Source organism: Myotis brandtii, unplaced genomic scaffold (assembly GCF_000412655.1).
Source record: "Myotis brandtii unplaced genomic scaffold, ASM41265v1 scaffold1338, whole genome shotgun sequence".
NCBI classification, from domain to species: domain Eukaryota; kingdom Metazoa; phylum Chordata; class Mammalia; order Chiroptera; family Vespertilionidae; genus Myotis; species Myotis brandtii.
The window spans coordinates 290,987-305,036 of record NW_005354749.1 but is presented as its reverse complement, the minus strand read 5'-3'; the positions used below and the strand labels follow the sequence as shown (position 1 = coordinate 305,036).

General features: G+C 45.4%; 1 protein-coding gene across 1 annotated transcript in view; it reads right to left on the bottom strand.

Moving 5' to 3' along the window:
• DOCK2 (dedicator of cytokinesis 2) overlaps window positions 1–14,050 on the bottom strand; it is a 361,206-nt gene that overhangs the window by 248,340 nt on the left and 98,816 nt on the right. The window contains exon 25 of the mRNA XM_014534868.1: window positions 13,252–13,358. Within this exon, the coding sequence (XP_014390354.1) occupies window positions 13,252–13,358 (107 nt within the window). The remainder of the gene's footprint in view (window positions 1–13,251; window positions 13,359–14,050) is intronic.

Below are 14,050 nucleotides of genomic sequence, written 5' to 3'. Positions count from 1 at the left end.
GGCGTGGGCACAGGTGGGCCTGAACCACCACCTAGTCCTCACCACAGATGGCTTACGTGGGTTTGTTGCAGGGACAGTGACACCAGAGAGCCAGCAAGGGCAGAGACCACCACTGGCCCCACCACAGGCCTGGGCAATGAAGGAACTCCCTTGCCGCCTCCCTAAGACCCTGACATGCTCCCGTGAACCAGAGAGAAAGAGGACCCTACCACACCTGGGTCAGACGACCAATGATAACAATCGGTGTGTGGGCGACTGAGGGGCCTCGGAGGGCCACTCAATCCTTCAGGGCCTTTCTGTCTGTTCTTCCAAAGAATGGCGGGAGGGCCCAATCAATGTGTGCTTGTGTGTCTGCATGCGCTCGCTGCATTTCTACCATTTTATAATAAACCATCCCTGTAGAGCAGCTTTAAGTTCCCAGCAAAATTGAACAGAAAGTACAGAGAGTTGTCCTTGTACCTGACCACCCACATGCACAGCCTCCCCACTACCGACCTCCCTCATCAGAGCCAGAGCAGAGATTTCTTTAGACCTAGAATATTTATGTTTAAAACTAAATTGTTTTGGAAGGAGGATGGAGAGAGGGAGGGAGCACTCTCTGGGAGAAGAGGGCGAGTGGCTGGCTGCGGTCCATCCAGGGGTGAACCTGTTCTCTGAACTGCTGAGTCTGACTGTGTCTGGGCAGCTGTTAAGGGCCCTCTGGCTCAGATATTTGATCCCCCCACCCCCATGGCATGCTACATTCTTTAATGCACGCAAGCACATACAACCCTTCCGGTATCTCTCAAATTAACCCACCACCCAAGTAGAACAAGTGTCTACAGTGTCATTTATGTTAAACAAAGTGGAGGTATCAGGAGCTGTCCCAAAAGTCTAACAGGAGATTCCTTCTGGAATTTGTTTGCCTACAATTTGGGGGGTTAAGTAATAGAGAGAAGGGTGCACTGTGAGCACAGCCCTGAACGTCATCACCTTCGTAGTCATTTAAAAGCCTCAAGTGCGACCAATCCACATGTGTATCAGCCATCATGACAGAGAACGCTGGGATGCAGAGACAAGTAAGGGTAGTGCAGATGTTAGCAACCTGGGGTTGAATCCCAGTTTCCTAAGTCTCCACTTTAGCTTCTGAAAAAGGAGCTAATAGCAGCACCTCTGAGATAGGGCTCACATGAGCTCCATGAAAAGCGTGACCTATAGTTCTGGGCACATGGAGGTCCGCACACCTGCCATAACCCCTAATCCAAGTGTCTCATTTGAGAAAGAAAGAGAGAGACAGACAGAGAAAGAGAGAGACTTAGAGACCCATTCACTTCCCAGCTGGAGTAGATAGAAACCTGTTGAGCTGAGAATCTCGGTCTCCTGAGTCCAGCTCCACATTCTGCCCCACTGTCAGACGATGGCAAATACTAGTAACAGTTATCAATGATGATGATACTCCATTGCTGCCCCTTCTGAGTGCCAGACCCCCTACGCCTCATGCAGGCTTTATCCCATTTACTGCTCAGGATAAACCAGTGAGGTCAGCACCCTACACTGTTCCCTTTGACAGGTGAGGAATTGGATGCTCCTAGGGGTGAGGTGAACTGGTTAAGGCAACGAAGTCAGGACCTGATCCAAACCCTTGTTCTAAAAAACTGTCCTGAGCTGTGCCGACTTCAGAAATGGATGTCTCTCAAGTTATTTCATCCTCTTAGGCTCATGCCATTGTCAGGGCCTCGTTTGCCTTTGGTTAATTGGCTTCCCCCTCTTTGCTTAGTGTCTGGTTCCACTTGAGCAGTCGCTCCTGCCTGGAGGATGTCATGCTCAGCAAATCCTCTTTGGCTGCCCAGGGCTAATGAGGGCTCTCCGTGTGGTTGAGTGTAAATGCCACACACGGACACACCCTCTTCGTCAAGGATGATGATTACGTTGTGAAAACACATCCCTCCCAAATTGGATCATGCCACTCCAGCTCAGTATGAGAGACAATATGGTACGCTTTACACTGCATCTATTGAATTAGGAGGAAGCAAATTACGGAGAGAGAGAGAGAGAGAGAGAGAGAGAGAGAGAGAGAGAGAGAAAAGAAGAAGAAGAAGAAGAAGAAGAAGAAGAAGAAGAAGAAGAAGAAGAAGAAGAAGAAGAAGAAGAAGAAGAAGAAGAAGAAGAGGAAGGAAGGAAGGAAGGAAGGAAGGAAGGAAGGAAGGAAGGAAGGAAGGAAGGAAGGAAGGAAGGAAGGGAGAGTCAGAATCCTGGGCCAGCGCTGGGAAAGCTGGGTGAGATTCATGCCCAACAGTAAAGAAATCATGAGGAAAAAAAGGACAACACTGTCTACTAAGCTATGGATTCCAGTAAGTTTTTCTATCATAAAATTAAATGAACCCAGATTTCCCTAAATGGGAAAATAGTGAACTCGGTCAAAGCCCAGCTATATAATAAAATCCCACAAGTCCTTAAAAATAGCCTGGAAAAACAGTCCTGATAATTCTCAGTGGATAATGCAGATCTCAAACCTGGTAAGACCTTATGACAATTATGTAAAACTAGAGGCCTGATGCACGAAATTTGTGCAAGGGGCTTGGCCCTCACAGCCACAGCGGCTTGCCTTAGCCCTCACAGCACCAGCTTCATCCAGAAGGTCATCTGGAAGGATGTTCAGAAGGTCTTTTGGCTGTCCAATCTAATTGGCATATTACGCTTTTATTATTATAGATAATAATATGATATAAAAGAGAGGAAGAATAAATAATGGTAACCTCTGAATCATGAGACCATGGGTGCTTTTCTATATTTTCAAATGTTCTATGAAAACTCACAGCGTTTTAATAATACTAACTTCTATAAACAATAAATGTCATCTTTTCCAACACTGGACCAGTGTGCCCAGGAGAGGTCTGGTAGAGCTTATGGTGTGTGCTGAGCCCCCCATTAGCAAGGGATCATGTCAGGCAAGGGTGAACCCCAAGTCCCCCTGAGGCCCAGCTCAGACACACCCAGCTGGTACACGCCCAGCTCTCCCTAGACTCCTCCAGAGAAGGCTTTATCACACTCACTATTCTCTAATGTTCACCGACATCCCGCCTCCTCCATGAACCCGTCCCCAATGTTCCAAAAGCACTGTTCTCACTGAATTCTGGTAATGGTCATTCTTAAAGGGTTATTTATAAATAAACCTATAAAACATACATTTATTAAAACCCTATAAATTTATTAAACCTTATAAGTTACAAATTTACACCAGAGGCTATTGCCCTGGGTCCATATGTAGGTTTATTTGGCCTGCATCCTGTTTTGTTTTGTTTTGTTTTGTTTTGTTTAAAAAAAAAAACCCAACAGATTTCAGATAGAAATCCCAAAGGAGAACTTCTTTTAAAAAAATAGCCATGGCAACAAGCACTGGGCACTGATCCGCAGCGTCCTATACACCCTGGCACAGACGCTGCCCCAGTCCTCACTGCTCCCTCTCACTCCCCACCCTAAGCGAGTGTCCATGGATCACTGCCACTCCATTTCCTTCGTAAGAGAAATACTTGGAACTTGTCTCTGTCCAAGGTGGGGACGTGAATGACTGACCAAATGGCACTGTGTTTTAGGGAAAAAATGAAAGGAGTCACATCACCTTGTGAAGTGAAGGAAGCCCTCACGTTCAGTGGGTAAGTGGAAAATCTTCTGGGAAAAGTTAACTGCAGATGGCATCAGAAATACACATTTGCTCAGGTCACCTTATTAAATGGCCTACTGACCAGGACTCTGCACCTTCATTCCCATCACCTTCACGGCCTGTGTGGGCTCAAGTGTGAAGACCCTTGGGGTGAATCTTTTCTCTCCCAGCTGCAAGCTCCCCAAGGGGTGCAGAAACCCTTCTGTTCCAGATGCCACACTGCACAGCAATCCAGAGAGTGCACTGTGGACTCAGACCCCGACTGCTTCTGGGCTCTGACACGCTACTGGGGATGTGACTGTTGCCACGTTTCTCAACCTCTCTTGCCTTCAGTTTCCTCACCTGTAAGAGGGGGATGTGCATACCTAAACTTTACAGGGATGTCACGATAATGAAACAAGATAATGTGTGAAAAGCTAAGCATAGCACCAGGCACCAAATAAAGGTTACATAAGTGGTGGCCATAAAATTATTTATTACTGTAGTTCTTTCATATTCCCTGTAGCACAGTGCTGCTGCATTTTTATATTTTCAATAAATATTACCTGAATTGAAATGACTCTGTGGCGGGTTTTCAATTTAACTGCATCATAGTCTTACGGAAACTTCCTTCTATTCTAAGAAGATGTTGGGGGGAAACATCAGCAAAATCAAACTTTAACAGGTCAACATAAAAGTCTCAGGACATTCTCAAACCTGCCTCACTATAATTCAAACCATCCATGACTATAATTTCACAACAAAAAACAAAAGAATTGGAATAAACATATAACCTTTCAAAGGTTTACATAAACTCCCTCATTACATGTGTTTCCACTTATACAAAGAATCATTCCCAAACTGGAAAAGTACCCCATGGAACATGGATTGGAAGGTGTAAGGGCAGCCTGATTGTGCTGTTCTCAAGCTTTAATGAGGTAAATTCTCCTTTTAAAAATTGCAGAAGACTTGATTTGGATTGCCATTAAAGAATTGATCTGGGAGCCTTCTCCCCCTGCCCAATTAAACTGTACTTCAGCATGTCATTAAAAGCTGCTATTCTAAGTATTTTTGGAGGTTCAAAGGGGATTCTTTTCTTTGATTGTATGCCCTTTTATTTTTACTTCAGCCAAAAAAAAGGGCACTTTCATAAATCTCTCTTGGATTTGTCTGCAGCTTATTAGATCACTGTCTTCTCTGATTCCATATCTAAAGGTTTCTTTCGAGGCTGGGATTCTGTGATCCACCACATCGAAAAGGGGATGGATATGAAGGACAGCCCCCTCTCAGATCTCTGGAGTGAGGAAGGGACGTTCTGGAACTGGATGTGACTTTGTAACACTGTGGTTGTGAGGACCAAACCCCTATTTAAAGATCTTTGATGCTTCTAAATGCTCCGATGAGAAAAAAAACTTAGGTCCTCAAAACTCTACGGCTCTTTATTAAAGAAATAAATTGGCTCCAGCCCGTAACCTTTCCCAGCATTCTGTGCCTGGCTCTGTGACTGTGAGGTCATCATGCGGTTTCCCTTCATCTGTTTAACCTTCTATAAAATCACATGGTTTTATGGTTATTCTACTGGGGTTAAGTGGCCTGCCCAAGGTCACCCAGCGGGGCAGTGGGTGAGATCATGCACATTAGCAGTTTCTCATGGTGCCTGGGGCATAGTAAGGACTCAGCAAACGTCCAATGGCGTTTCCACTGCAGATGGTGTTGTCCTTGCTGTTCTTCACTTAATATTATACTAAGATGCATCGGTATTACAGGTTGCTGGTGTTCATTGTTTTGACCACTGTAGGAATTCCACTGTGTAAATAAACCACAGTTCTTCCTCTCTCAGCTCAGGAATCTTTTTATCAGATACATAGAAAAACTATGAGAAGCTTGCCCTAGGGGCCCAGGCAATCTCTTGTTATAAGAAAAATTCTCATTCTGAGAAAAACCATCTCATCTCTTTCATGATTGAGAAGGTGTCACACCTGGAGAAGTGCTATGTCTTCGCACATAATCCCCGGGATGCAAACATAACACAGGCGCCTAATTTGGGGTGTGCCTTGGGAAGGAGAGGCTGCCCCTTTTCCCTGACCATTCAGACCCTTCAGCTTTCACCTAGCACAGAGGAACTGCATGCACTCTGGGGACCAGGGATGGAATCCCTGCCCTCAAGTCTCCAGGGAAGAGCAATGTCCTGGAAATGCAAAATGACACTGGCATGGAGAAGAGAGAGACTGCCCCATACTTGAAATGGCAGGAAAGACAAAATCAGATTCCTACCTCACACCATATATGTTTTGTATAAATGTAAGCGCTATAGATTGATTTATGACTATTAAAAATATAGAATTCTTAGTAAAAATATAAATGAAAATCTTTTAGACTTTGGGGTTGAGAAAGATTTCTTAAACAAGACACAAAAAGATTTGACAATGAAAATGATTGATAAACTTGTATCAAAAATAAAAACTTCTGTCGGAAAACTATATCTTAAGTAAAAAAAAAGAAGTTATAAGTGTAGAAATAGGGAGAAGATATTTGTAATACATACAACCAGCAAAAGATGAGTATGAAGAGAATATAAAACATCCTGCAAATCAGTAAGAGAAATACAACCAAACCAATGGAAAAATGCACAAAAGAATGGACAGATATGCCACATACATGAAATGCAAGTGGCAAAGAAATATAAGAAAAGATCTTCAGCATCACTGGTGGTCAAGTGAATGTAACTTAAAGAGTAATGACATTCTACAGTCTTTTTTGGGGGGGAGGGGCAAAACTGAAGAAATAGGACAACACCCAGAGCTAAAGAGAATGTGGGTCCACCGACTCACATATGTATTGCTGGTGGAGATGTAAGATAGTGCAGCCACCTTTGGAAAACAGGTGAACACTGTCTCTGACTTTACATGTTCAGATCCCCTATGTCATAATGTCTATGACCAAGCAAATCTTCTAGCCATTCTATGCCCAATAGAGACTCTTAAATATGTGCTACAAGAGACATGCACAAGAATGTTCTTAGCAGTAGTGCTTACAATAGAAAAAAATACCCGAAATAACCCAAATGCCTAAAATTGAAAACATAAGTGAATAAACTCTGGTTTATTCACACAGTGGAATGTCCTACAGTGTTCAAAACAATGAACACCAGCAACCTGTAAGATGGATGAATCTTAGTATAATATTAAATGGGAAAAGATTTGACTATGAAAATAATTAAGAGGGAAAAGTATGTCCCTCTAAGTTACTCACAGTTCAATACCCTTTATATAAAGTTAAAATAACCAAAATGCTAGGGAAAATATTTACGCAATAAAACTGCATAAAAAGGACAGCAGTGGAATGATTAACAAAGGATTCAAGAATGTGGAAAAGAGAGCCATGTGGTTACATGTAGTTGATTGTTTTTAGGTTTTTTTTAAATATATTTTTATTGATTTCAGAGAGGGAGAGAGAGATAGAAACATCAACAATGAGAGAGAATGAATCACTGATCTGATTGTCTGCATCCTGCATGCCCCCTACTTGTGATTGAGCCTGCAACCCAGGCAGGTGAGCTGACCAAGAATGGAACAGTGACCTTCTGGTTCATAGGTCAATGCTCAACCATTGAGAAACACTGGCTAGGCCGATTGTTAAATATCTAGTTTTTGTTTTGGGTGGTGAGAACATGGATGTTTAATTTATTAAAATAACTAACTGAATATGTACATAAATAAAAGCAGGCCCTTGTGTGGACCAATGATGAGGTGTATTATGAATCAAGCACTAGAATGACTCCAGTTCTATACAACGTTCTTTCCTTTTCCTTTTGTTAAGGGACACTGGCCAGTAACAATGATGTATTTTTACCACCAAGGTCCACAGACTACTTTCTGGAAGCTGATATCAGACTGAGCACACAAAGAAATAAAACTTAAACCTTGTCTGTCAGGAGTTCACTTCATCAGCGCAGACAGTCACATAAACAAAGAGATGGGTAATAAAATCTCAGGTATCATGATGCAAGTTGGCCCTGTGTGCTTGGGAGCCATTTCTCTCTGCCCACGCTGCTTCCCTGCCTCCACTCAGGCTCTAGGAGCTGTGTTTCCTACTGGAGAGGGTCAGGCAAGGGGCCACCGGCATCCGAATCCCTTGGGGAGGCTGCTGCAATGCACCTCCTGGCCCCCTTCCCGATCGTCAGTGTAAGAATCTCCGGGGAGAGTCCAGGATTCTGCAGTTTTAACAAACTCCCCAGGTGCAGCCAAGGATTGAGAGCTCTGCCGCTCAGAGGTGGTACACCTTGATTTATCCTCTTTGTGAACCATGAGGAACTGTATTAAAGGGTCGTGGCATTTGGAAGGTTGAGAACCACTGGTATAGGACCTTCATCAGGTTTATGCAAGAGAGTAATAAACTTTTTACACTGTTAAACCATTGAGATTTTGGGATCAATTTGTTACCCCAGCAGCACATGGTCCAATACACTAGTACCCAAATATATTATGTAACCTTTGGTCTCATTGGGATGAAAGTTACTTGACCCTATAGGTTTCCCCATCTATGAGACGGGGATAATAATACCTATGTAACTGAGTTGTTGTAAGAATTTAACACATATGTTGTCTGTATAGCCCCTATATAGTTGACATTTAATAAATATAAGTCGGTCCCTTTAAGGTATTGATGTCATTATTATTCTTATGGTCATTATTGTGATACAACAGATGCCTCAAAAATAGATGCCAGCAACGATGTCAGGAATTTTGCTAGTTCTTTTACATACACTATTCCATTTCTGTAGCTAAAGAGACTTTTTTCAAGGAACACAGCTAGGAAGTGACGAAGCCAGCATCATAAACAAGCACAGCCTAAATGAAAAGTCCATATTCTAAGGGCAACATTTCTACTCGCATTTTCCAGAGGTGGAACCCTGGAGGCTCAGAGACCTTACATCAGCTCACCAGGCAGAGTAATGCCTGCTGGAGTCAGCGGACTTTTCTCTATTCCCAGCCCATGCTACGGTGATGTGGTCATTAGAAAAGAGAAACCCCTATGGAGTTGGACCTCACCCCCCGCCCCTGCAGTGGCCCAGCCCATGGTGAAATGAGGGCCCAGCAGCTCCAGATACTGTGGGCAACAGATAAGAAGGGGAGGAAGAAGGAAACTGCATCTGGATAAAGAGAAAACTCTCTGCTTTGTGTTCAGAGAACAGCTCGATAAAGTTTCCAAAGAAAAACCCATTGGCTGAAAATAAACATGGAAAGAGTTTCCAAATCTCGGTCTCTCTCTGTCTCTCTGTCTCTGTCTCTCTCCCTTTCCCTTTTCCGCTCCTTCTCTGTTTGTTTTGGAAGTTGAGAAAAGCAAGCAATGTGGATCCTAAAGCAGTTTACACTGAACCAGATGGCGCATCTGATTAGCATCAGACTAAAAAGACACATTACTTAGAGATTAGGTTCTCATAGGGACAAATCTGTTCCAAAGGACCAGAAGGCCTGGCTTCCTCACAGCCTCCCCTCAGAGCTCTCCCAGGGCCTATCTGTTCTTCCGTCTCCCATCCTCACCACCAGGCAAGTCTGAGCTTGGGCTGGCGAAGAGAGCAAATTAGTCTGCACAGATGTCCCAGTTCTCCTCCCACTGTCCCTGCCGTCATTCACACAGGGCCAGTCACTCCGCCGGGACCTTGACTGCTGTGACTCGACTCCCTCGCACCCCAGACTAACAAGCCACATTATGCCCCTGAGTCCGAACCACAGCCCAATGAGACCCATGCTGTGGTTACTTAGAGAGGAGGAAATTGAAATTTAAAGGGATTAGGTAATTTACTCAAGATCACAGGCCAAGTAAAAGTCAAAAGCAATTGCCTCCAGGAGAGAAAAAAAAGGAAAAAAGTGCATGCATGGGTCCATGTGTGCATGCGTGCGTGTGTGTGTTCTGAAAGAGCCCCAAGGAGCAAATCATGATAGAGGATGGCTGTCATGTGTCCCCAACTCTATGTTGAGGCTGCAGCAAGGGAAACAGTAAAGTGAGAAACTATTCACACCTCGCCCTGACCTATACTTTTCCTTCCAGACACACCTGGCATGGGTGCTCTGTAAAATACTCCAGGGAAATGAAATAAAACCTGGAGAAACTAATCAAGACCAGAGTGGGAAGCACATACAGATCAGCCCTTTTAAGTCCCCTGTTTCTCAGACCCTGAGGAAAGCATGTAGGTTCCAGGGAAACAAAGATGCTTGGCTCAGGGTTACGTGCAACTATCAGACATGAAGGTGTCCAGCCAGCATGGCTCAGTGGTTGAGGGTCGACCTGTGAACCAGGAAGTCATGGTTTGATTCCCGGTCATGGTGCATGCTCGGGTTACAGGCTGAATCTCAGTGTGAAGCGTGCAGAAAGCAGCCAATCAATGATTCTCTCTCATCATTGATGTTTCTACCTCTCCTCCCTTCCTCTCTAAAATCAATAAAAATATATTTAACAAAAAAACATGAAGGACACCCTCATTGAAGGAAATCCAAAGGTCAAGGTGGAAGTTGGGAAAATGAAAGCAGCAGCAGAAAGAATAACCACAACGCCAGGAATAAGAGTGGCCGCTGGGAATGGGACATTATTCTGTGATAATAATGTACTATCCGTCTCATTAGCCCACACAACAGCCTTCCAAGACAGACACAACACTGTTATTGTTTTTCCTATTTTATGGATGAGCTTACTGAGGCTCAGAGAGGTTAAGTAAATTGCCCATAGTCCCACAGCTGAGAAGGGGCTGCATCAGGAATCTAACCCGGGCCTAGTAAGACCCCAGAATGAGTAGCCCTAAGCAGTGAAGTTTCTCCCCTTCTCCATAGGATCCTCCTGAAGACAGGCCAATAGGATGGGCAGCCAACATTTCAGAGACTGCCTAAGAGCCTCGGGCCCTCTGCTGATGGCAATGTTCAAGGCTGTGAGTGTGAGCTGACATCACCCACAATAATCCAGGCAATTTGCACAGCTTGCAGGTGAAACTGGTACAGGCACAAAGCAAATCAGGTCCCTGAGGCTCAGGACACTGCACAGGGAGAACAGGAGGGATCTCATTACAGCTCAGGCTTGGCCAAGGAACCCAACTCACCTCACGGACGGGTATGAAGGGAGCGCTCACACACAGGCACCCCAGAAGCACGCATGGATTCAGACTGTTTTCATTAAGAAAGGGGATGAGCTGAAGTTTCCCTCGGGGGTTCTTTTGGGAAGAGGGTTCACTTAGCAAATGAATAGTGGGAGAGGAGTCTCCTTAAGCTGTGCATAGAGCACACCGCGTTCACGCGTGAGCCAAAGACAGGAGACTAATTACACGTTGCTTCCTCTTTAAAATGGGCCCCCAAAGGGCTCTCTGCTCACCCACTTCTAACATCTGTATGTGTTGAAGCTAAGAATTTTGCATTACTGTTGTAGCTGTGTACAGCACTGGCCTTCTGTCTGTTAATATTAATCAGAGGGTTTTTACTGAATCTGAAACTCAGAGACGCAGCAGGCCTGGTGAGCAGCAGCTGTGCAGCTGGCCCTGGGACTATGCTAACCCTCCGGGGCCACGGCCCAGCCCAGGAGATGTGGCTGCGGTAAGGAATTACTCCGCCTTCCGCCAGGCTGGAGCTGACACCCCGTGCCCCACCCAGGACGGTGCCCGCACTCCATCCGGCCTTGACGCTGAGCAGGGCCGGACAGTGACGGCAGCTCTGAACAATGAGGAGAGCTGAGTAACCCTGCTCTCTGATGCCTGTGCAGCACCACATGGAGCCAGCGTTGTCCTTGTCATGTCCCTAGGAGGGGACTTGATTCATCTCTACAGTGACACCACCTGAGATCCAAGAAGGGCCTGCCAGGGCAGGAAGGGGCAGGCATGTCTCAAAGCTTTCAGCGTGAGGGCAGTTGGTTCCGATGTGGAAGTCAGAACTTGAAAACCACGGCACGTTCACTTGAAAAAAGCTAGTAATAAAAAAAATGCAACACCACTCACCAGGATTCGTGTCCAATCACCTTGCACAAGCCACCTTGCACAAACAAAGCATAAATGCATTGCATGAATCTGTTGTCACACATCTGTCTGAACAGTCAGGAAGCCACAGACATGAATATAAAATCACAACACTTTCTTCCCATGCCCTTGTCTTATCCTCAACTCCAGGGCCTCCCACAGCGACTTTGGATGCACCATGTTAACCACGCATCGGGGAAGAAATGTTTACAGCAAAGTGGTTCCTGGTTATTTCAGTGATTACCAGGCAATTTACATAAATATTCAAGCTTCACTCTGCATGAATTCCAGTTGGGTGCTGACTGACCCTCTGCTTCCCCAGCCCCTTGTTCCTTTCCCAGGGGGCTTACTGACACCAGGATGGACAGAGAGAGACCTAATTGGAAAGGGTTGATCTCGGGCTACAGAGAACACTGCTCGCCCTCGAGTCACTGTTTCTACCCTCACAGACAGGCGTGATGCCAGGAAGGCTGAGTGTGGCTGGAGCTGCAGCGGACAGTGAACAGAGACTTCTAAGTCCTATCTGGTCTTCTCTGGAGGAGGTGTGGCCACCTAGCTCTCCAGCCTCAAAAACAGGAGGCCCTTGACAGTGGAGTGCTGGTTAGGACTGCTGGTTACCAGGTCAGTTTGGGTGAGCAGGAAGCTGACCACACTCCTGTTCAAGTCCACGGCCATGCCCTGCTCTCCAGGAAATAGCATTAGTGAGGGAAGGAAGGCGAGTACAGGGTAGTTGTATGACATGCTACTGTTTGAGCAACAATAATTAGAGGCCAGAGGATGTGTTGCATACAGTTGACACTTGAATGAGGGTGTGAGCTGCACAGGCCTGCTTAGACTTGGATTTTTTTCAATTGGCCTGAGCAGGAGTGCCGAGAGCCTGTGAGAACAGTGTCTCCCACCTCCTGATCTGTGGTCAGTTGACGCTCAAAGTTTAAGCAAAGTGTTGTTAAAGGATCAACTCCACGGCTGGGAATCCATGTATCCAGAGTCCCTGGAAGCAAACACTGGAGACTGGGACCCCTGGGTTGCCTCTAGGGAAGGGGACCCAGTGGCTATGCATGGGTCTGGGGGCATCTCCTGCAGGTGGCGCCCTCTCAGACCCTGGCATTTAGATCCTATAAAATGCATTACCTATTCAAAGATGATTCCCATTTTTAAAAAACTAAAAGAGAAAATGAATTCCCACTCCATCAGAATCTCTGAGATGGGTTGTAGAAATCCACGTCTAAACAAGCTCTCCAGGTCATTCTTACCCTCTGGAAATTTTGAGAACTTCTCCATAACAGGGTCTTTCTACCAAAAGCAGCTTCACCTACTTCTTCTCAAGTTGAAGAAATAAGCAAAAAACCATAGAGTAGAAAAACCAAAACATCCCATTCCAAATTTACCACCTCATTAAACTTTCTCAGGAGAGACAAACGATGCCACCTAAGCTCTTCTACAATCAGTTTAGATTCTGGTATCTAAGTTGTCAGTTTAGACACTTTTCTCATTTACTCAGATTAAGGGAATGGTTAGAGAGCCGGTCTAGTAATTGGGCAGATTGCTCTGTCCAGGCAAGCATGTAAGAAGCAGGATCACGTGAGGAGTACCTGGGGTTTGTGGCCCCGCCCACCCAGCCAGGCCGCTTTGCACTCACCTTGCTTTTTAAAGAGGTTGCTTTGGACTATCTCGTTCATGGACTGGACTTTCTGCTTCTGGAGTTTCACAGGGGGGATGCAGGTATAGAACTCATATAGGAGTTGGCTGAGGCAGGAAAACAGGAGACAGAGAGCCAGTGAGACCAGTGTCTCCAACATCATGGCACTTAGAGCCCACCCCCAGATTGCCAGCTTCCTTGGCCCCCCAATTCCTAGCAGAGCATCAGCTGTTTAGTAAACTTTCAGTGAAGATGCGCAGTTTGTTTTGATGTTGAACACCAATAGCATGCAAAGACGTGAAAATCTGAAAAGTTTCGTTCATGGACTGGACTTTCTGCTTCTGGAGTTTCACAGGGGGGATGCAGGTATAGAACTCATATAGGAGTTGGCTGAGGCAGGAAAACAGGAGACAGAGAACCAGTGAGACCAGTGTCTCCAACATCATGGCACTTAGAGCCCACCCCAGACTGCCAGCTTCCTTGGCCCCCCAATTCCTAGCAGAGCATCAGCTGTTTAGTAAACTTTCAGTAAAGATGCACAGTTGGTCTTGATGTTGAACACCAATATCATGCAAAGATGTGAAAATCTGAAAAGTCATGCCAGTCACCCTGAGCACTGACTGTGCATCCGGCACGTGTTTTGCCCTTTACATCCATGATGCCCTTTAAACCTCACGACTAACTCTATGAGACAGCTCCAATACTTATCCCAGTTTTGCAAGTAGGATAAGTATTTACAAGGTTGAGAAAGGTTAACTATGTTTCCCAAGGCTACAAAGCAAAGGGGTTGGAGAAACAG